We start from the raw sequence: 23,645 nt of genomic DNA, 5'->3' as shown, positions 1-23,645 counted from the left end.
GCACCAAACAGAGCCCCCTATGTTAAACAGCAGCTTCCCACTAGCTATCTTTTTTACACATGGCTGTGTACATATGTCAATGCTACTTCTCAGTTGTCCCAGAAGCAGTGATATATTTCCTTTGTTGCCATCATCTGATTCCACAATTCTGTACAATCAGTACAGTTCCTAGAGGAAGAAGGTTTTTGGAATGTCTGCAAACTTCAGTGTAAGATTAGACATCAAGCATCATGTCGTACTGCTGTTTCTTTTTCCACCTGCCGCATCTCTTAACAAAAACCACATAGAGCATCAGAAACACAACCCAATAGCATGCATAGATGGACAAAGCAATAACTAGAACTTTCACTTTGAATTCTGAGAATGGCTTTCTAACTTCCTTATAAATGGTGAAAATCAAACCACCCAGGAGAATTATAGACCAGACCGATACTGGAATGAGTCCCACAAAATTAGCAACAATTTTTTTCCTTCCAGATGTGCCCCACCCAGCTTTGTTTATTGTCAAAATTGCAAATATCTTAGCAGGAAGTAAACTTGACATGTATAACACTGAGTAGAAGGACATGAAGACCATGACAATGTTTCCTCTAAGGCAGACAGCAAAGGATGACTTTATGAGAGCCACTAACTTGATGGTTAACAATAAGAGGAGGATGTTCCAAACATTACCCCTGTAGAAGAACCGGATCACTGTGGCAATGAGAAAGAAAGGGAAGAACCCAGTGATAACGGCTTCATAGGTCATCCACAAGTGATGTTTATGAAACCACATCGCGTTGTACAGCCACTCTCGGAAGTAGGACTTGCTCCAGCGGGTCTGCTGGTTTAACCATCTGAGATATTCCTTAGGTGTTTCAGTAAGGCACTTGGATCGAGCTGTGTATTTCGTTGCATAGCCCAGACTCAGCACTCGGTTCGTTAGATGCCTGTCATCTCCAAAACTACATTGGCTGCCCATAAATTTTTGATTGTACCAGTCTTCCACAAATTCATGCAGTAAAGAGTTTCTGTACATTCCCAGAGGTCCACTAATGCACTGGACACACCCGAAATAAGACTGACAGGCCCTTTCTATGTTAAAAGCCATCCAGTATCTCACACTGCTGAGGAAGGAGATCCAGGAATCATACTTGTTTAAAATCTGCAAGAAAAATAAAAGTAAGTAAAAATAATTACATAAAGGTGAATCTGCTGAAAATTCCAGTAAAATCTGGACCATCCTGAGGTTACTACCTAGAGTGTTTTGTTATTTTGTTTGCCTATTTTGGCTTTCTCCCTATTTTTGACAGTTATATTTTATTGTCTTTGATTCTCTATTACTGGATTAATTTTATAAGTGGATTGCATGTATTGGGACTAGATACTAATTTTTTTTTCTATTTTATCACTCTCTGTACTCTTTTTGCTCTGATTTTTGTTCCTGTTCTTGTTATAATATTGATGGGTTTCTTTAGCCTTAATTCTCAGTTTCTAAATTCTCTCCCACTCTTCCATACCATTCAATATTTGAAAATTGTTAAGTCCTATTTTCTTCTACTCTGGATAATTTCCAATCATGCAAGTCTGCTATTTTTCCTTCCCTTTCCTCCCTACTTTTTTTCAATGCCAATGATAATACGGTTTCCTGTGTTCTCTACCCAAAACTTGAATCCTGTAATAAGGCTCTGTATACAGTTTATTGACCATTGTTTTTCTGGCAATATTTCATAATTATCTCCTCTATCTCAACTTTGTTCAGTTTTCAGTGGAATTTTGCATGCTTCTTTTTTATCATCAAGCTATTTCTTAGTCCATCTAGTGCATCTTCTTTGCCTTCACTATCACCATGCATATAAATATGGGTTATACAGTAATGTGATACCTAAATTTAAATCACATTTCCATATGCTTCTTATCTTTTGCTAAAAACTAATTGCACTTTCACAAAGAACTCCTTTAAACCTCACGAACTTTCACATATATATTTTACTGTCCCACACATTTCAAATCACCTTCATTAATATTGGTTTCATTAATTGCTTCCCCATTGATAGCAAATAATGTGAAATTAAAAAATGGAAAACCACAAGTTTTAAAGACATAGGTATACAATATAAAATCCATTCCTGCCATGCTTCCATTTTGTTTAATCCTTGTATTAAGTGAGTTCCAATATCATCTTATCAGAACATTAAGTTATGGCTTAAGAAGATATGGTGGAAATAGTACACACACATTATATTTTTGGGCTTCCCTGGTGGCTCAGACAGTAAAGAGACTGCCTGCAATGCAGGAGACCCAGGTTCAGTCCCTGGGTCAGGAAGATCCCCTGGAGAAGGAAACGGCAACCAACCCAGGCTACTCCAGTACTCTTGCCTGGAAAATCCCATGGATGGAGGACCCTGGTAGGCTACAGTCCATGGGGTCACAAAGAGTTGGACATGACTGGGTGACTAACACACACATTATATTTTATATTACTTATCAGCCACTACATACATGGGTTATAACCCAGGATTAAGCAAAGAAATCATAAATTATTTCAATTTAGACAAAAGAAGACACAGCAAAGTATGTCCAAAGCACATTCTAATGTGTCTCCAGCTCCAGAACCAATACCTGGCACAGAGTTTGGTGTGGAGTAAATGTATGTTCAAGAGGTCATTTTTGCTTCTAAAAGTGACCCATGCAAAAAGTGAAGCCATACGCACCTTGACATCTCCCCCAACACCTCCAACCTTGTGGTCTGCTTCTAAAACTTTTATCATCTCCACAGTTGAGGCAGGGTCAAGCATGGTGTCTGAATCACAGACCTGCATAGAAAAATTAAAAAGTGAATGAAACATTAAAGACAATTGAGTACACTCCATATAGTCTAAATTCAGTCCAGTTCAGTTCAGTGCCTCATTCGTGTCTGACTCTTTGAGACCCCATGGGCTGCAGCACGATAGGCTTCCCTGTCCATCACCAACTTCCAGAGCTTACTCAAACTCATGTCCATTAAGTCAATGATGCCATCCAAACATCTCATCCTCTGTCGTCCCCTTCTCCTCCCACCTCCAATCTTTCCTAGCATTAGAGTTCTAAATTGGGCATATATTTTATATTTTCAGCATTACTGTCACTAAGTCTTAATAAGTAAGTATCAGGGGGTGACAATTTGTTATATCATGACCCCAATATTAAAAAAAAAAAAAAGCTTGCTTTTCAGCAAGCTCAGTATTTAAGTTAATGACATCGTTGGCTAGAACAGCTGAAATGATGGGCCAGGAATATCTTGCGAATATCTTTTCCTGGTTTGCTATGGTTGCTCCCAATTTTGGCAATGAAAGTCTCCTGTCTTAGGCAACATCCTAGGTTTCCAGGACTTGGAAAATATCATGAGTTGTCATTCGAGATGTCTTTTTTTTTTTTTAATTGCTTTAACTAAGGCTTTTAGAGCTTCCCTGGTGGCTCAGACGGTAAGGAATCCACTCCCAGTGTGGGAGGCCTGGGTTCAATCCCTGGGTTGGCAAGATCCTCTGGAGAAGGGAATGGCTACCCACTCCAGTATTCTTGCCTTGAAAATTCCATGGACAGAGGAGCCTGGCAGGCTACAGTCCATGAGGCCACAGAGAGTTGGACACAATGAAGAAACTTTTACTTTTAGACAACTTGTCCCACAATCTGAAAGATATCAAAATTTTCTAAGATAGTATTGAAAGGGAGGCATGTTTAACAGTGATTTCCCCTCCATTTTAATACGGTGAATAAAATATAGGAAAGCAATTCTCTTAAAATTAGTTGTATAATTCTGAAGCAAGATGTCCATATGATCTTAACTTGGCAAATGGCACTCGGTCAGAAAGGGAACCTGCATGACCTTCATTCTTTATTCTAGAGTCCTAAGTATTCTTCTAGGCCTTTGTACATAAAAGCAGATGTAAATTAACTGAAGCAGTTGTAGTAATTCTAATTGTTCTTAAAAATCTTTATATGAGTCAAAAACTGCAATTTTGAAACCAAGAAAATTGGGATTTTTCTATATCATGAACCCCTAACAGACATATCTCTTTGTACCTTTGTAGACCCATGGACTATACAGTCTATTGAACTCTCCAGGCCAGAATACTGGAGTGGGTAGCCTTTCCCTTCTCCAGCAGATCTTCCCAACTCAGGGATGGAACCCAGGTCTCCTGCATTGCAGGCAGATTCTTTACCAACTGAGCTATTAGGAAAACCTAGACTTTAGAGTCTAGTCCTGTTAATTGCATCAGAGGCTTTGTTACAGACCTATTAACTGGATTAAATCCAGAATTGTTCTAGTTTCCTCAAATATATAGCTAAGACTCTCCAAATAAACATTGCCAATTTTCTCCCACTCATTTCCCTTGCAGTCACTAAGAACAAAGACTGCCCTTAAATCTCCCAGAAGGGACTATACCAGGTTTTCCCCACTATACAGATGGCAGCCAAACTTCAAGAACTAGAACCTTAGGTCCACATCTCTCCATTAAGAAGGGCTCCTTCAGACTCTAGAAACTTCACACTAGCTGCTGCTGCTGCTGCTAAGTCACTTCAGTCATGTCAGACTCCGTGCGACCCTATAGACGGCAGCCCACCAGGCTCTGCAGTCCTTGGGATTCTCCAGGCAAGAGCACTGGAGTGGGTTGCCATTGCCTTCTCCATCACCTTAGCTAGAAACCTCAAAATCAAGTTGATGAGAAAGAGAAGTAGCTGACATCAACATAATTTTCTTCCACCCAAGATACCAGATCAAAACCTTATAGCTTAACTAAAAGTGAAACACTGTCTTTTTCTCTTTCTTCCCTTTCAGTACTCTGGCATTGGCTTGGATCTGTTCTTCATGTTGTAATTCATTAACAGTGCCAACTTAGTGGAAGTGATTTGTGACCAGATAATATTTACCTTAATTGTGGTTATCATTTTCCTTGGGTTTATGATTGCCTACACGGAAGGTGCATGGCACTGTTGTGGTCAAAACTACCTGCATTAACACTTCTGAGGAAATGGAAACTCAGTTACATAAGATCTCTGAGCAAAACACTTGGCTTAAAAAGATTCTTTCAATGGGGTCTTTACATGGACTTACTTGATTTTAAAATTCATTCTCTTTTTTTCACTTCTTTTTTTTAAATGCATATAGTTGCTATAGAATGTTGTGTATGTTTCTGCTGTACAATGAAGTGAATCAGCTCTATGGATACATATATCCCTCCCTGGACCTCTCTCCCACCCCATGCCCCCATTGCACCCCTCTAGGTCCTCATAGAATACCAATCTGAGCTCTGTATGCTATACTGCAGGTTCCCACTAGCTATTTATTTTATACATGCAGTGTATTGATGTCAAACCTCAGCTCCCAATTCATCCTACCCTCTCCTTACTCCTGTGTCCACACACCCATCCTCTATGTCTGTGTCTCTATTCCTGCCCTGGAACTAGGTTCATTTGTACTAATTTTCTAGATTCCATATACATCCTTTAATATATGCTATTAGCTTTTCTCTTTCTGACTTCACTCTGTAAGATACAGCCACTATGGAGAACAGTATAGAGGTTCTTGAAAAAATTAAAAATAGAACTACCATGTGACCCAGAAATCCCCCTCTTGGGCATATACCCTGAGAAAATCACAATTCAAAAAACACATGTACCCTAAAGTTCACTGCAGCGCTATTTAAAAAGAACTTATTTGATTTTGATTGGCTTGGGTCTTGGGGATCCTGGTCCTAAAATCCACTTCAGACATTGGGAATTATCCTGTTTATAATAGTCATCATACTCTCCCTGGTACGTTGTATTCTTTCAAAACTTTAAATGCCATGTTCACAGTCCCTGATTGCCAAGCAAATATTCCTAAAGAACATTTCCTAAGCTTTTTTAAAGAACAATTCCTTACAATTTGATCATGTCTCTGTTAAGCTGAGTGCTGCTGTACTGTACTCAGACACACAGTCATGTTCCACTCTTTGTGACCTCATGGACTGTAGCCCATCAAGCTCCTCTGTCCATGGGATTCTCCAGGTAGGAATACTGGAATGGGTTGTCATTTCTTCCTCCAGGGGAGCCTCCCGATCCAGAGTTGAACCCACACCTGTTATATCTCTTGCACTGGGAAGCAGATTCTCCTGCATTGGAAAGCCCTGTTAAGCTGAGCTGCTGCTGCTGCTAAGGTGCTTCAGCTGTGTCCGACTCTGTGTGACTCCGGAGACGGTAGCCCACTAGGCTCCCCCGTCCCTGGGATTGTCCAGGCAAGAACACTGGAGTGGGTTGCCATTTCCTTCTCCAATGCAGGAAAGTGAAAAGTGAAAGTGAAGTCTCTCAGTCATGTCTGACTCTTCGCGACCCCATGGACTGCAGCCTACCAGGCTCCTCCATCCATGGGATTTTCCAGGTAAAAGTACTGGAGTGGGTTGCCACTGCCTTCTCTGGTTAAGCTGAGAGTCTGATCTAAATTTGAGAATTGTTAAAAAGAAGCAATAGGCCCAAAATTGAGTCAGTTGTGCTTAACCCATGTCAATATATCAAAACTTAATATTGAACCTAATTGTAATTTAAGCCTTTCCAAAGAATGTGATGTTTAAGCCATCAAACTGGAATTTTACCTGGTCAGCACCAGTGAAGAAATCTGCCTGAGTGACCCCCTATGTTCTCCCAAAAGAAGATGACTTTGCCTGAAGCAATCTACTTTTTGGTAGAAACTTCCCCATCTAAACAATAAATATCATGGTTGGCAGATGGAGGTGTTATCTGTAATTCCCAAGTCTGGCAGTCCTGGATGGAATTTAATCAAGATTTAGACTAATTATTTATATCAAATGTAAGTATTTTTATAGTTCTCTCACTACTTTATAAAAATAGTAGGGATTTGATATGCCAGTTTTGAAAAAAAAAAAAAAAAACAACTAAGAAAACAATTTGTAGAAGCATAAAGGCTCACATTTGAAGTGGAGTTTACACATATTTGGCATGACACCCTCACATAATTAGCTAAGGATTCCCAACATTTTTAAAATGTATGTGTTTCAATTTTACTAATTATAATTTTTCCTGAGATTATTTACTAATAAAAAAATACTTGGTGAAAACAGCAAACCAAATGCATTATTGGAACAACTTAAATGCATTATATGACTTAAGGCAGGGGTCTCCAAACTCCAGGATCTAATGCCTGATGATCTGAGGTAGAACTGATGTAATAATAACAGGAATAAAGTGCACAATAAATGTTGTATGCTTGAATCATCCCCAAACCATCCCCACTTTCCAGTCTGTGGAAAAATTTTCTTCAGCAAATCTGGTCCCTGATGCCAAAAAGGTTGAGGACCACTGACTTAAGGAGTAGATAGGGTATCCAGTCATAAAAAGTAAACATCACCTCTCTAGATTTAGCTAAATTATATCAATTTCAGGGTTAACTTCTAATTTTTACTTTTATATTGCTTATTTAGAAGCATGATAGATATATTTTCTAAATAAAACCCAGTTTTTATTTTCTTGCCTTTCTATATCAGTCCAGTATGGTCTCACTTTTCTAGGGGAAAAACAATAGACAAAACCTAGGCATAAGTTTGCCTTGGAACCAAACAGAGATCATTCTGTCATTTTTGAGATTGCATCCAAGTACTGCATTTCAGACTCTTCTATTGACTATGATGGCTACTCCATTTCTTCTAAGGGATTCCTGCCCACAGTAGTAGATATAATGGTCATATGAGTTAAATTCACCCATTCCAGTCCATTTTAGTTTGCTGATTCCTAGAATGTCAATGTTCACTCTTGCCATCTCCTGTTTGACCACTTCCAATTTGCCTTGATTCATGGACCTAACATTCCAGATTCCTTTGCAATATTGCCTTTATAGCATTGGACCTTGCTTCTATCACCAGTCACATACACAACTGGGTGTTGTTTTTGCTTTGGCTCCATCCCTTCATTCTTTCTGGAGTTATATATCTCCACTGATCTCCAGGAGCATATTAGGCACCTACCCACTTGGGGAGTTCATCTTTCAGTGTCCTATCTTTTTGCCTTTTCATACTGTTCATGGGATTCTCAAGGCAAGAATACTGAAGTGTTTTGCCATTCCCTTCTCCAGTGGCCCACATTTTGATAGTAAAGTAATGCACAAAATTCTCCGAGCCAGGCTTCAGTAATACATGAACCGTGAACTTCCAGATGTTCAAGCTGGTTTTAGAAAAGGCAGAGGAACCAGAGATCAAATTGCCAACGTCTCCTGGATCATTGAAAAAGCGAGAGAATTCCAGAAAAACATCTATGTCTCCTTTACTGACAATGCCAAAGCCTTTGACTGTGTGGATCACAATAAACTGGAAAATTCTGAAAGAGATGGGAATACCAGGCCACCTGACCTGCCTCTTGAGAAATCTGTATGCAGGTCAGGAAGCAACAGTTAGAATTAGACATGGAACAATAGACTGGTTCCAAATAGGAAAAGGAATACGTCAAGGCTGTATATTGTCACCCTGCTTATTTAACTTGTATGCAGAGTACATCATGAGAAACGCTGGGCTGGATGAAGCACAAGCTGGAATCAAGTTTGCTGGGAGAAATATCAATAACCTCAGATATGCAGATGACACCACCCTTATGGCAGAAAGTGAAGAACTAAAAAGCCTCTTGATAAAAGTGAAAGAGGAAAGTGAAAAAGTTCAGAAAACTAAGATCATGGCGTCCGGTCCCATCACTTCATGGCAAATGATAGGGAAATAGTGGAAACAGTGGCTGACTTTGTTTTTTGGGGGGCTCTAAAATCCCTGCAGATGGTGACTGCAGCCATGAAATTAAAAGATGCTTACTCCTTGGTAGGAAAGTTATGACCAACCTAGAAAGCATATTAAAAAACAGAGACATTACTTTGCCAACAAAGGTCCATCTAGTCAAGGCTCTGGTTTTTCCAGTAGTCATGTATGGTTGTGCGAGTTGGGCTATAAAGAAAGCTGAATGCTGAAGAATTGATGCTTTTGAACTGTGGTGTTGCAGAAGACTCTTGAGAGTTCCTTAGACTGCAAGGAGATCCAACCAGTCCATCCTAAAGGAGATCAGTCCTAAGTATTCATTAGAAGGACTGATGTTAAAGCTGAAACTCCAATATTTTGGCCACCTGATGTGAAGAGCTGACTAATTTGAAAAGACCCTGATGCTGGGAAAGATTGAAGGCAGGAGGAGAAGGGGACAACAGAGGATGAAATGGTTGGACGGCATCACCGATTCAATGGAGATGAGTTCGGGTAAACTCTGGGAGTTTGTGATGGACAGGGAGGCCTGGCATGCTGTAGTCCATGGGGTCGCAAAGAGTCACACATGACTGAGTGACTGAACTGAACTGAACTGAGGCATAAGTTTTCCACTGTAGAAAATATCAATAGTATTTCTCTAACACAAGTCTCGGAGGAAACCTAAACGGATTCCTCCAATAGCAAAGTTTTTCTGATCTTGCCTTATTTATCACTGTTTTGTAAATATACAGTCATAAGCCTGGAAGATCAGTCACTAAGGTAGTAAAAAGTGAAGGCAGAAGTTCAACCCACCTTTCAACCTTTCAGCATCCAGAGCTTATGGCCACACCCTCCCCTATTGACTCAAGCCAGGAAAGGTAAAACCAGAAAGCTAAAATATGATTAAAAACAACAGGAATGAAAACAACAACAACAACAACAACAGGAATGGGAGCAATCTAGAACTAATGTTCAAGTAACTCCACCTGCTTGTGAGCAGAAGTAAGCCAAGGGAACTGTCTCTCTGAAAAGACTAAACTTAACCAAACTTTTGAGGTTCTGTTTATTTAAATTGGTCCCCCTTCCCAGTTTCCAACAGCAAAGTGCCAGAAGTTCTCTGAGAGAGATTGTTCACATGGTGAATTTAACTGTCAGAAGGGAAAGCTCTCAGAAATCCCTTGGGAGGGGTTTGTTATAGTGGGATTAAAGAGTTCTTTGTAGAAGTTCAGTTTCTGGATGTATTTGGTGATAGACTGCCAACTAGAAAACCATCATCTACCACAGTCTGTGAAAGGAAATATATTCATGGACGTATAGTATCTGTTTGTTTGTGTGTGAAGGGTACAACTCTAGCCCTTCTTAAAACCAGTCTAGTAGAAGCAGAATTTCTACCTGTCTCTTCACCAATTAATAAAAGTGTATAATTTCATGAAAGTTGGCCACTCAGCTCTGGGCTAGAAGCTGTGGGGGAAAATACACCAGTTCATGAAGAGCTTAACTTGACATTGCGGAAAACCACAAGACATGATCTGCATGCAGGAAACTGAGAACAAACCAAAAGCTCTTTCTGTCCATCTTATCATATAAAATGAAGACTACAAAGAAACATAGAAATCCTCAACAGCTGCCCTCAGAACATTTCAGTTACTTAGATTTCCTATATAAAACAAGAATCAACCGAATGTTATATGCAGTCAGTTCTCGTTATTCACAGTAAGTATGTTCCTACCAAGTTTCCATGAACAATGAATTAGCAGATGTCAAAAATTTCTTTCAGCTGAAATACAGGGTTTGACTCCTCCAAGCCTCTGATCACAACATCTTTGTCTAGTGATCAATGTCTAAATTTTTAAAATTTGTATTCTGTTTTAACACACACACAAAGACACACACACTTATGATTCATTAACAGTGAACTTACATCCAATGTACTAGAATTCATGCCTGAACAAAGCTCATCTAACAGACCTATTTTCTCCACAAGGCATTTATAACTTTCTTGCATTATGAACACTAGATAGCACTTTGACATTATACTTGGGGACCATTTTAAACAAAAACATGATAATAGACTAAACAAGTTATTTGTTTACTGTGTAAAAGCTGAGACAAGAAGGCATGCATGATCTTGTTTGACTTCAGTAGAGAACATGAATATTGGCTGACAAATCTTTTGCCACTCCACTACTGCTGCTGCTAAGTCACTTCAGTCGTGTCTGACTCTGTGCGACCCCACAGACGGCAGCCCACCAGGCTCCCCTGTCCCTGGGATTCTCCAGGCAAGAACACTGGACTGGGTTGCCATTTTCTTCTCCAATACATGAAAGTGAAAAGTGGAAATGAAGTTGCTCAGTCGTGTCCAACCCTCAACGACAACATGGACTGCAGCCTTCCAGGCTCCTCCATCCATGGAATTTTCCAGGCAAGAGTTCTGGAGTGGGATGCCATTGCCTTCTCCGTGCCACTCCACATATGTCTGAAAATGATTACAAAAGCACTGCAACTATTGATTTTGGGGTAGTGTACAATTTAGATAGTAGGTTAATTTACAAAAATGAAATTCATGAATAATGTTGGTCAACTCTACTATTATGAATGATTCAGTCTTATTTTTCTGCTGCTCAATGAATCTTGGATAGCTAGAATGCTATCAGATTAAATTCATAATGAAGTTATTTCCTATATGAAAAGTGAAATGATGCTGTCAAAATGTTGCACTCAATATGTCAGCAAATTTTGAAAACTCAACAATGGCCACAGGACTGTAAAAGGTCAGTTTTCATTCCAACTCCAAAAGAGGGCAATGTCAAAGAAAGTTCAAACTATCATACATTTGCATTCATTTCACATGCTAACAAAGTGAAACTGAAAGTTGCTCAGTCGTGTCCCACTCTTTGCAACCCCATGGACTATACCGTCCATGGAATTTTCCAGGCCAGAATACTGGAGTGGGTAGCCTTTCCCTTCTCCAGGGGATCTTCCCAATATGCTATCAAGGTTATGCTCAAAACACTTCAAGCTAGGCTTCAGCAGTACATTAACTGAGAATTTCCATATAGATGTTCAAGCTGGATTTTAAAAAGACACAGGAATTAAAGATCAAATTGTCAACATCTGTTGGATCATAGAGAAAGCAAGGGAATTTCAGAAAGAAACATCTATTTTGCTTCATTGACTATGCTAAAACTTTTGACCTTGTGCATCACAATAAACTGGAAAATTCTGAAAGATATAGGAATACCAGACCATCTTACCTGTCTCCTAAAAAACCTGTATGCAGATCAAGAAGCAACAGTTAGAACCAGACACGGAACAATAGGCTGGTTCCAAATTAGGAAAGGAGCACATCAAGGTTGTATATTGTCTTCCTGCTTATTTAACTTCTCTGCAGAGTACATCATGGGAAATGCCACACTGGATGACTCACAAGCTGGAATCAAGATTACTGGGAGAAATATCAACAGCTTCAGATATGCAGATGATACCACTCTAATGGCAGAAAGTCAAGAGGAACTAAAGAGTCTCTTGAGGAGGGTGAAAGAGGAGAGTGAAAAAGCTCTTAAAACCAAACATTCAAAAAAATTAGATCATGGCATCAAGTCCCATCAATTCATACAAATAGATGGGGAAAAAGTGAAAACAGTGACAGATTTTATTTGCTTGGACTTCAAAATCACTGCGGACAGTAACCGCAGCCATGAAATTAAAAGATGCTTGCTCCTTGGAAGGAAAGCTAAGACAAACCTAGAGAGCATATTAAGAAGTAGAGACATCACTTGCTGACAATAGTCTGTATAATCAAATCTACTTTTTTAGAGTAGTCATGATTGGATGTGAGAGTTGGACCATAAAGAAGGCTGAGCACCAAAGAATTGATGCTTTCAGTTTGTGGTGCTGGAGAAGACTCTTGAGAGTCCCTTGGACAGCAAGGAGATCAAACCAGTCAATCCTAAAGGAAATCAACTCTTAATATTCATTGGAAGGATTGATGCTGAAGCTCCAATACTTTGGCTACTTGATGTGAAGAGTGATTCATTGGAAAAGACCCTGATGCTGGGAAACACTGAGGGCAAGAGGAGAAGGAGGCAACAGAGGATGAGATGATTGGATGGTATCATCAACACAATGGACATGAGTCTGAGCAAACTCCAGAGATAGTGAAGGACAGGAAAGCTTGTCGTTCTGTAGTCCATGGGGTTGCAAGAGTTGGACATGACTTAGCAACTGAACAATGAACAATGTCTCCTATATACTTCCCTTTTAGAAAATGTTCATCAGTTCAATTCAGTTCACTCATTCATATCTGATTCTTTGCAACACTATGTACTGCAGCACACCAGGCCTCCCTGTCCATCCCCAACTCCCAGACCTTGCTCAAACTCATGTCCTTCCAGTCGGTGATGCCATCCAACCATCTCATCCTCTGTTATACCTTTCTCCTCCTGCCTTCAACCTTTTCCAGCATCAGGGTCTTTTCCAATGAGTCAGTCTTCACACCAGGGGGCCAAAGTATTGGAGCTTCAGCTTCAGCAGCAGTCCCTCCAATGAATGTTCAGGACTGATTTCCTCTAGGATTGACTGGTTGGCTCTCCTTAGAATCCAAGTTGACTCTCAAGAGTCTTCTCCAACACCACAGTTCGAAAGCATCAGTTTTTCAGTGCTCAGCTTTCTTTATAGTTCAACTCTCACATCCATACATGATCACTGGGAAAACCATAGCTTTGACTAGACAGACCAGACGTTGACTGGACTAGACATTACTCTGTGGGCAAAGTAATGTCTCTGCTTTTTAATATGCTGTCTAGGTTGGCCATAGCTTTTCTTCCAAGAAGCAAGCATCTTTGAATTTCATGGCTGCAGTCACCATCTGCAGTGATTTTGGAGCCCAAGAAAATAAGTCTCTCACTGTTTCCCTGTTCCCCAACCTATTTGCCCTGAAGTGATGGGCCTGGATGTCATGCCAGGATCTTAGTTTTTTGAATGTTGAGTTTTAAGCCAGGTTTTTCACTCTCCTCTTTCATCAAGAGGCTCTTCAGTTCCTCTTTGCTTTCGGCCATAAGAGTGGCCGAAAAAAATCTGAAAAAAAATGTTCATATTTATTGTGTATTTTATACCTGGGAAATCCTTATTGTACACATCATAAGACAATTTTTCTCTTTCATCACACAGACTGGTGGCCACTTATAAAATTCATGTTCAGTGATAGGAGATATGTTAAAGCAATTAAATAATCTAGGTGTCACAAGATACTTAAAGTCTTCTGATATTATAGAATAAAATATGGTTCAAAAAGACAAATATAACATAATTTCAAATTTAAAAAAGGATAGAAGACATATATACTGGAAAGAATTTATTTGAAAATCTATGTTTGGGTCAAGCATTTGTGGCAGATGATTTAAATTTTGCTTATTGTGGTTTTCTACATTTTTTAAAACATTGCCATAATCTTGAGCTATTTAGACAAGTGAAAAAACTAACATAAGTAATATTTTGAAAAGATAAGAAAGACTTTTGCCCTACCTTAAACTGTATCTAGGCAGATCAAAGAAAAGAAAAAGTTTCCTCATTATTCAAAATTAAGAAAATCTTCCTCATGCTCTTTATTTCTCATTCTGTATATCTTTGTTTTCTCATTTTGTTATTTTTCTTCTTCTGTTTTTATATCTTCTCTGTCTCTGTAAGGAGCCACTAGCATCACTTTTGAATTTGCTACTACGTTGGATTTATCCTAAACTAAATCTTCCTTCCATATTCCATGTCAATATTAATTATTTGAGGGACTATAAAACTGAGACAGTTATTAGTAGAGAAGACTAGAAATGATAGTGGAGAGAGCTAGACAAAGAGGTGATAATTAATAAAAATTGGTCTGGAATATACCAGAGGATGCCAACAGAGAGAGCCTCGGAGGTAGATGGAAGGTTGCCTTGAGATAAGAAATAAGGTCAGTACCTTTGGAACTGTAAGCAGGAGAGAGTAAAGAAGGCCTTGATAGCCTTCAGAGCAAGTACTTTTGCTGTTCTCTTTCATAGGAGGCAAGATCACAGGTAGTCAAACAGGCAGGAGTTTGGGTAAGGCCCTGGGAGAATGCCAAAACATGGAATAACAGACACGAGAGGAATAAACAGACATCTATTCAAGATCAAGTGAAAAGAGTGCTGATAAGTGCCAAGGATCCAGCTGCAATTGGAAGCAATCATTTTGGCCATCTCTCCAAACACTTAAGCAGTGTTCTTTAGCCAGGTTAGCAAGTATAAGCAGATGGTCAATTTCTTCCCCTAGTCTCCATTCTCTCTTGTGTATTAGGAAGAACGTTGCTTCCTTCTGCCCCTAATCAACTTGAACTCCACATCCAAGCACTTGCAATGATCAGGAGCTGATAACCTCGACCCCCTCCCTCCTTGCTCTTCCTGGGGCTTCTGCTCTACAACTCTTGGACCCTGGAACAGTGTTTTTGTTTTCTTTTCAATTTTGATTGAAGTATAGTTGGTTTACAATGTTGTATTCATTTCAGGTGTACAGCAAAGTGAATCAGTTATATTGATACATATGTTTGAATTTTGGGCTTCCCTGGTGGCTCAGCAGTAAAGAATCTGCCTGGCAATGCAGGAGATACAGGTTTAATCCCTGGGTCAGAAGATCCCCTGGAGGAGGAAATGGCAACCCTTCCAGTATTCTTGCTTGGGAAATCCCATGGACAGAGGAGCCTGGTGGGCTACTGTCCATGGAATTGCAAAGGATTCGGACACAACTTAATGACTGAAAAACAACAATATTTGGATTTTAGTAATTTCCACTCCTATAGGGCAGAATGGTTAACTATCTGGGGGGCTGATGAAGGATGAATGGAATTTACTGGTCACAGAATACCAAAAGATTTTTTTACCCTTGCTTGAATGGTTGGAATGGGCTGAAAGTCCAAAAAGGATTCAGGGCCCAGTTACCAGTTGCTGCTTAGGTCAATCGATCTGGAGGCTTCATCCTGAAGGAAGAGAAGTTCTCAAGCCTGATTACATCTGTAGCAGGAAGTCTATTCTAACATTTTATATTTTATTTTTTCTTGGACAGGTACAATGTCAAATTACAAGAATACAAACAAAATTCAAAACAAAAATGATGGGAGAAGGCAGTTTGGGCAGAGCAGGTTGAAAAACAAAAGGAACCCCACACAATGATTTCTTGATTAGAAAGGACAAATGTAACAATTGTTTTAACTAGAATTAAAGGTAAAGTATCAAAATAGGTGTTCTCTTCTTTTAGGCTTCATTCTTCAAATCCTCTGCAAGTTTCCAAGTTACTCTTTCCTTTAAATGTTTTATTCTGTCATCTGAGCCTGAAGTTGCACTAGGTAAATATGTGAAGATGTCCTGTGTTAATTAAAACTACTTAAATTGTGATAGCTCTAGAAATTAGAACTTGGGAATGAAATTCTATCAATTCCCTAGAAGAGAGATTAATATACAGATGGTATCAACTTAAGAAACCCCTCAGGACTTCCGGGGTGGTCCAGTGGTTGGCAGGAAGACTCCCAATGCAGAGGACATGGGTTCAATCCCCCGTCCGGTAAGATCCCATATGCCAGAACAACTAAGCCCATTTGCCACAGCTACTGAAATCTGCATGCCTTAAAGCTCGTGCTTTGCAACGAGAGAAGCCACTTCAATGAGAAATCCCTGCAACCACGACAAAGCATAGCAGCACCACCTCACTGCTCAGTGTGTGCCTCAGTAAGGACACAGTGCAGCCAAAAATTAATTAATTTTTAAAAAGAAATACTTCAAAACTCTTCAGAGATTAAACAAATTCACTCTGTGGTGGGAATTGACATGGACCATAATTTTCAAGTAAGTACTAGATGATCATATAAAAAACTAGTATTAATATTACCAGCAAGCTTTTTAATAAAGTTAATGATACCATCATTAGCAACTTTTGTAAAGCCCACTTGGATACGTGATTTGTAATAATGATCTCAAACCCCTTGTGAAATTAGTTTCTTGTATCCAGGTAACCAAGGTTTGGGAGGTGGTCTTCCTCAAGATCAGCAGCTATTACTAACTATGACTAGAACCTCAGTCAGTTGACACTGAAGCCCAAAGCCCATTCTTATCCCATTACACACAGAGAGACCCACTGGGCATCATAAAAGCCCCTAATGAACACAATGCATCCTCTGAAAACTAGAATTTTGCTTTCAAAAGAAGGGGGAAAGTGTCCATCAGATTTTGTAAGCCAGAAACATCTCTCCTTTCTTGATACAATTACGGCCAAAATCTACTAAAAGTATCTGTAAAAAATTATAGCTAGAAAACTCCCAGGAGCAAGAAAATCCCTACACCTATTTTTTTAGGAATGTATAGTTGATTTATAATGTTGTGATAACTTCTGTGCTAACCTATTCTTAAATGAGATTTGTTTATACATTTTTGTAATAAGACTCTATTGCTAACTATCTCAATAAAAGCAAGGGAAAAAAAGAAACACTTCCATAACCCACCCACCCACCCCCATTAAAAAAAAAAAAACCTCACAGGAACCCTACTAACATTCTAAAGAAGAAAGCCTCAATGACAACTAGGAGTGGAGAAACCCAAGAGTGTGCAGGCAGGGAATTAATGAGAGACACAGCCTAATTTTCATACAAGCAAACACCATCACAAATGTTTTCAAAGGTCAAGTTGCAGTGAATGAGGTAATGCTATTTGGGGAGTGAAATAAACATGACTTAGGTTTTGCTCTGAAAAGCTGTTTTTTCCTTCCCCCCTTCCCTTTTTCACTTTTCTGTTCCTTTTCTCTGTGTCTAAATTTTGAATTCCTTTTCCTTTTAAATCAAAATTGTGTTCTCCATTCTTTTTTTGCCTAGACTCTGTGAAAAACTTCCTAGGGCCTGTAGATTTTCTCAGGACCTTTCTGGCTGGAACAGACTCTTTTTTTACGAGGCTGATTTTAAGATTGTGGAAAATAATGTTGGATTTGACTTAGCAGGCCCAACGTGGCAGAAAAGGGAAGAGAGGGAAAGAGATGGATCTACTGATCAAAAGAATCTTGATTTCTAACCAATAACATTGCACAAGTGAAGTGTTTTCATTGTCTTAATAATTTTATATGATTTTTTTCTCTTTCTCTTTTGAAATGTGCTTTCAACAGTCATGGGGCTTCCCTAGTAGTTCAGCTGGTAAAGAGCCTGCCTACAATGCAGGAGACCCCGGTTCAATTCCTGGGTTGGAAAGATCCCCTGGAAAAGGGACAGGCTACCCACTCCAGAATTCTTGGGCTTCCCTGGTGGCTGTTTTCAGATGAACTGAAAGAAGTACTGTGTCCAGAAGGGACAAAGATGGGCTATAGCATATGACTGGAGAGATACAAAAGGTGCTTTATTTAAATGTATGTTTCTCCTGGCAGATGTGGAGACCTACCTGTACATAATCCACACTTCGCCCCAGTGCTCTGAAGGCCGTGTACATGACTTCTCTTTTTCCACCCCATTTTTGCATGATGCAAATACTCTTGTTGGACAAGACCAACTGGGTGACATGCTGTGAGCTTTCTTTGTGTGACTCATCTGTCTCTCCAGGACCCTTCACGTGGTAGTTGTTCTTCCAGATATAAGTGGCTGACTGGTCCCTGCCCATGACTTCACTGAAGATGTCCATCATGTAAAGGTCATCTTCCGAGTTTCCATCTATGACCATGACAACTTTAATTCCGGGGTAGGTTAGCCTTTTCACAGATTGCAAACATTTCCGCAAATAGTCTGGATCTTCTTGATATGCAGCAATGCAAAGAGCAACAGTTCTGTCCAAGTTAATGGGGATACTTACATATTTTTTCATTTTCCGGTGCTCCAAAAAGGCAAACAGGTTTTGAATAAGAACATGTAAAGCTAAAAAGGCACCATATGGTCCAAAAGATAAATAGTAATCATTTGTGTGGATAAACTGGTAGCCAATAACATAAGAAAGGATCATTCCAGTGAGGAGAGAGACTCCAAAAAGTGTGGTTCCAAATATTCTCAGGATAGATAGAAACCTCTCACAATGCATCTGTGAAGCAATCACATGATACACTTGGTTAGCCACTCTTGTCCCACACTTGTTACATACAGGGTACCACAGGGAGCGCATTGGACTGGAAGCATTCCAGGTGTTCTAACCCTGAGTTTGTCACTTAACTAGCTCTGTTGACATTCTGCATCTCAGTTTGCCCATCTGCCAAAAAAGGATAAGAATGCCCTTTCGACATACCTGAGAGGACTCTTTTAAACATCAGATGAGATGACGGTGTGACATACCATTGAAAATCATAATTCATAAGCCAATATTACTAGATTATCTGTCTAAAAATGCACTTTATGTTCCGGGTCATAGCCAAGTGTATAATCTAAACTTCTTGGCAAGCAAAACACCTTTGTCCTGCTCCATGATGTTCTGTCTCCCCCAGTCCTGCCCAGTGAAAACTCCACAGGTTTTGCTGAATTTCCCATGTGTAATTCCACCTCATCTCTGATACAAATCCCTCAGCTCACTTTTTTCATGCAGCCAGCTGAGATCAAAGGCCAGCGTAACTAGATTCTAGGACTAGCTCTTCCATTAACTAGCTATAGGACTTCCCTGCTGGCTCAGCAGTCAAGAATCCACCTGCCAATGCAGAAAACTTGGGTTTGATCCCTGGGTCAGGAAGATCCAATGGAGAGGGAAGTGACAATCCTCTCCAGTATTCTTGTCTGGAGAATTCCATGGAAGAGGAGCCTGGTGGGCTACAGTCCATGGGATAGCAAAGAGTCAGACACAACTAAAGGATTAACACTCTCACTTTCATACTTTCTTTCTATGGAGAACAGTATAGTGGTTTCTAAAAAAAAAAAAAAAAAGCTAAAAATAGAGCTAAAATAGTTTAAAAAACAGAACTAAAAAACTAAAAATATTTTCTTAAAAAACTATCCATATGAACCAGCTATCCCACTACTGGAATATACCTTGAGACAACCATAATGCAAAAGGACAAAAGTACCTCAATGTTCATTGTGGCCCTATTGATGATAGCCAGAACATGGGAGCAACCTAGATGTCCACTGACAGATGACCAGGTAGAGAGGATATGCCACATATATACAATGGAATATTACCCAGCCATAAGAGAGGAATGACACTGGGTCATTTGTAGTGATGTGGATGGATGTAGAATCTGTTGTATAGGATGAAATAAGTCAGAAAGATAAAAACAAATATCATATATTAACACATATATATAGAATCTAGGAAAAAAAAATGGTATAGATGAACCTATTTGCCGGGCAGGAATAGAGACAGAGACACAAAGAATGGACATGTAGGCACAGGGGTGGAAATGGAGGATGAGACAAATTGGGAGAGTAGGACACACACACATACACACACACACATATATATACACACACACACTACCATGTGTAAAATAGATAGCTAGTGGAAAGCTCCTGTGTAGCACAGGGAGCTCAGCTTGGTCTTGGTGATGACCTAGAGAGGTGGGATGGGGAAGGAGGGTGGGAAGAAGACCCTAGACGGAGAGGATATATGTACATATAGCTGACTCACTTTATTGTACAGCAGAAATGAATGCAAGATTGTAAAGCAATTATTCCCCAGTAATAACATTTTTTAAAAAACGAATCAACACCACCATAAATGGAGTCATCTGTGCTAAGCCCTCAGTCAGCAAACTGAGACTTAATAATTAAACTAAATGCAGTTTCATTCTCTCCCAGGAGTGTGACTGGTCACTCTGGAGTTACCTGGCCATCATTAATGACATAATTTGTGATAGATCCCCTCTTACCCCAAAGGAAGGTGATATTGCCTTAAACAACCAATTATTTGGTATAAACATTTTTCCCACCTCCTTCTGCTCATAAAAGTCTTTAATTTTGCATGACTCCTGGGATCTCTTTTTACTTGTTAGGTGGGATGCTGCCTAAATTAATGATTGAATACACTATTGTTGTTGTGTGTGGGTGCACAGTTTTGTCAGATTCTTTGAAACCCCATGGACTGTAGCCCACCAAGCTCCTCTGTCCATTGAATTCTCCAGGCAAGAATACTGGAGTGGTTGTCATTTCATTCTCCAAATCCCGACTCAGGAATTGAACCTGAATCTCTTGTATCTCCTGGATTGGCAGGCAGATTCTTTCCCAGTGCACCACCTGAGAAGCCCCAGTTATTGAATAAAGCCAATTAAATCTTCAAATTTACTGGGGTTTTTTGTTTTGTTTTGTTTTTTTGTTTTTTAACATATTGCTCAGCTCCATCCAAGAGGCATCACTCACATTTTATTCCCTGTGGTCACTATAGTGGAGGAAAAAATTTCCCTTCTTCCTTTCTAGGTTCTTGGTTGGTTAAACCATTAAAATGACATAAGATAGATTAACAAGAGAAAAGCAAATTTAGTTATATACTTATGGGAGTTCTCAAAAGACATGAAGACTGAAAAGACAGACAGGTAACTGAAGCTTATGCAAGATCCTGAGCTAATGAAGAGCTAGGACACTGAGTCACAAATGGGAGGAAGACAATTTACAAGAAAGCATAGGAGGGACTTCCCTGATGGTCCAATGGTTGAAAGTCTGACTGCTAATGCAGGGGACATGAGTTCGTCCAGGAAGATCTCACATGCCAAGGGGGCAACTAAGCCCATGTGTCACAACTACTGAATCTGAGGGCTGCAACTAGTGAAACCTGTGTGCCTATAGCCCATGCTCTGCAACAAGAGGAGCAACCACAATAAGGCCACACACCGCAACTAAAGAGTAGCCCCTGCTCGCCACAACTAGAGAAAACCCACGAGCAGGAACGAAAACTGAGCACAGCCAAAAATAAATAAAGAGAAATTATTAAGAAGGCATAGGAGATGTTTGGATCTTAAGTCCTAGAAGAGATGGAATAGAAAATCTATATCACAAAAGTACAAAGAATATATCCAAGTTTTATCCAAGGAGTCTCAGGGTATATTTGTTTATTATCAGAAGTCTAGAGTAATTATTTTTGAAAATTTCCTTCTTTTCCTTAAGTTCAGAACATTGTACTTCCAGTGTCCTGATTTTTTTACATTTGCAAATCTCTGCAGGAAATAGGAAACAATCTGAGTGAACTTTCAAGTTGCTCTCAGAATTACACTTTTGTTTCTCGAAAGATTCAAGTTGCAAATATGTCCCTCTAAGCCCTATCTAAAGTTGGTAGAATTTTCTGAGTGGAGGTAAGGGGGGTTTATAATTCGGATCTGCTGCTGTCCAGGGAACTTGAATGATCCACAGTGGGATTCCAAGATACATCTGTAAAGGACATTGCACATGAAAGTCTAAAGCTAACAAAGCCTATTTATAGAGAAATGGAAAGTAGGACGAGTTGTAAGGGGTAGCAGATTGAGCCATATCACCCATCTTGGGTGATTCTGATAAATTTACTTTCTGGATGTTTTGGGAGGGCTCTCTGAAAATCTTTTCAAGAAAGGGAAATCAAAACAAGCAGTTGGGTATTTCAGAGATTTTCTGGGGAGGTTGGAGAAGTTTGGGGATCTAAGGAAATTTGCCAAAGAACAGGACTGTATTTAAGTAAGAAGGTAGCCCAAAAGATCTTCCGGGGGTCAAGGACAGGGAGTTGGAGAGAACGGGAATTTACATTAGAAGTGAACGTTAAGATTTATTCTTAGTATAATTCTTGTTTTTTAACTTGTTAAGGAGTCCCTAGCCCTTACACTCCTTGGCATCCAGTTTTCAACATGGTCTTTATGTAAGTACAAATAAAACAATTGTTTAGGCTGGGAGCTCTCTATTTTTTTTTTCTTTTAAATATAGTCAATTCAAAGGATTGAATTGATGAGTTGGATCTGCTAATCACAATAGCTACTCACGCCAATAAATCTTTTAAAGCCTTAACCATGGATGTAGTAGGTATCCCAAAGGAGAATGCGTAAGATATAGCCCTCACAAGATCCCAAAAAGTGACTCCCAAAGTTACCAAAGACCTTCATTGTCATAAGGCAGTAGGAAGGATGTAGTGAAAAGGATCTCTTCCAGTTCTCATGAGAATGTAAGATACCTCCAGTCACAGATGTGCTAATCTGTCAAGCCAAGAAGGCACTGCTAGAATGGGCTTTTCTACCACTAAAGACAGTGAAGGTTGACAGGACAAAGGCCACTTGTGGACTGGGACCCCTTATGAAAAATTCCCCTGAAAGCTGATATGATCAGACAAAGATGATGCTCCCTGTGAATTTATGACCCTGAACCCAGCCTACTCAACTAGCTACCAAAAGCACATCAGTATATGCACCTTCAGGCTTCAGAAGAAATATTCTCATTGAGAAAAAGAAATTCTCAGCATTTTCATTTCAACAAATACTGCATGCAGAGATCTAGAGACTGATGCAGTAAGAAGTCTTACCTTCTGCTGTCTCTTGTCAGAGATCCCACAATCTTGGCTGGTAGCAGCCCCCGCAGCAATGGACAGGTCTAGCTATAAGGTAGTGGAACTTTTTTCTTCTTCTTTTATAGGTTCTTTGGCTCATTAAACAATTAAAATGATATAAGATAGATTAAAAGAATGAATTAATCACTTCTGTTTATGAGCCCCATAAAGATATGAAGACTCAAAGGGCAGCCAGGTATTGGAGGTTTATACAACATTCAGAGCTAAGGAAATGAAACAGGTAGGAGAAGAGGGAACAGAAAGGGAGGAGATGTTTTGAAAACAAAGGGTACCTGGTTAACACAGGTAAGTTTCTCATGTAGAAAAGTATTTCTTTTTTAAAAAATTTATTTTAATTGGTGGCCAATTACTTTACAATATTGTGGTTTTTGCCATACATTGATGTGAATCAGCCACAGGTGTACATGTGTCCCCCAGTCCAAACCTTCCACCCTCCCACCTCCCTCCCCATCCTATCCCG

General features: G+C 39.6%; 1 protein-coding gene across 1 annotated transcript; it reads right to left on the bottom strand.

Annotated features, from left to right (window-relative positions):
- Positions 1-214: 214 nt before the first annotated feature.
- LOC138446069 (hyaluronan synthase 2-like) lies at positions 215-18,769 on the bottom strand. Its single transcript, XM_069600797.1, has 3 exons — positions 18,143-18,769; positions 2,694-2,795; positions 215-1,144 (listed from the first exon to the last, which is right to left on the bottom strand). The coding sequence occupies exons 1-3, from the start codon at positions 18,767-18,769 to the stop codon at positions 215-217; spliced, it is 1,659 nt and encodes a 552-aa protein (XP_069456898.1).
- Between the last annotated feature and the right edge of the window lie 4,876 nt (positions 18,770-23,645).

Source organism: Ovis canadensis, chromosome 9 (genome assembly GCF_042477335.2).
Source record: "Ovis canadensis isolate MfBH-ARS-UI-01 breed Bighorn chromosome 9, ARS-UI_OviCan_v2, whole genome shotgun sequence".
NCBI lineage: Eukaryota > Metazoa > Chordata > Mammalia > Artiodactyla > Bovidae > Ovis > Ovis canadensis.
Note: the sequence above shows the minus strand (reverse complement) of the source record. Positions and strands in the feature narration are given on the sequence as shown.

What these genes read in the sequence shown, in the direction of transcription:
- LOC138446069 (XM_069600797.1), bottom strand. Translation starts at nt 18,769, where the DNA reads ATGCATTGTGAGAGGTTTCTATCTATCCTGAGAATATTTGGAACCACA. An exon ending in GAAGTGTGGATTATGTACAG is followed by an intron (nt 2,796 to 18,142) that starts GTAGGTCTCCAC and finishes TTTTCTATGCAG; the next exon opens with GTCTGTGATTCAGACACCAT. An exon ending in GTGTTGGGGGAGATGTCAAG is followed by an intron (nt 1,145 to 2,693) that starts GTGCGTATGGCT and finishes TTTTTCTTGCAG; the next exon opens with ATTTTAAACAAGTATGATTC.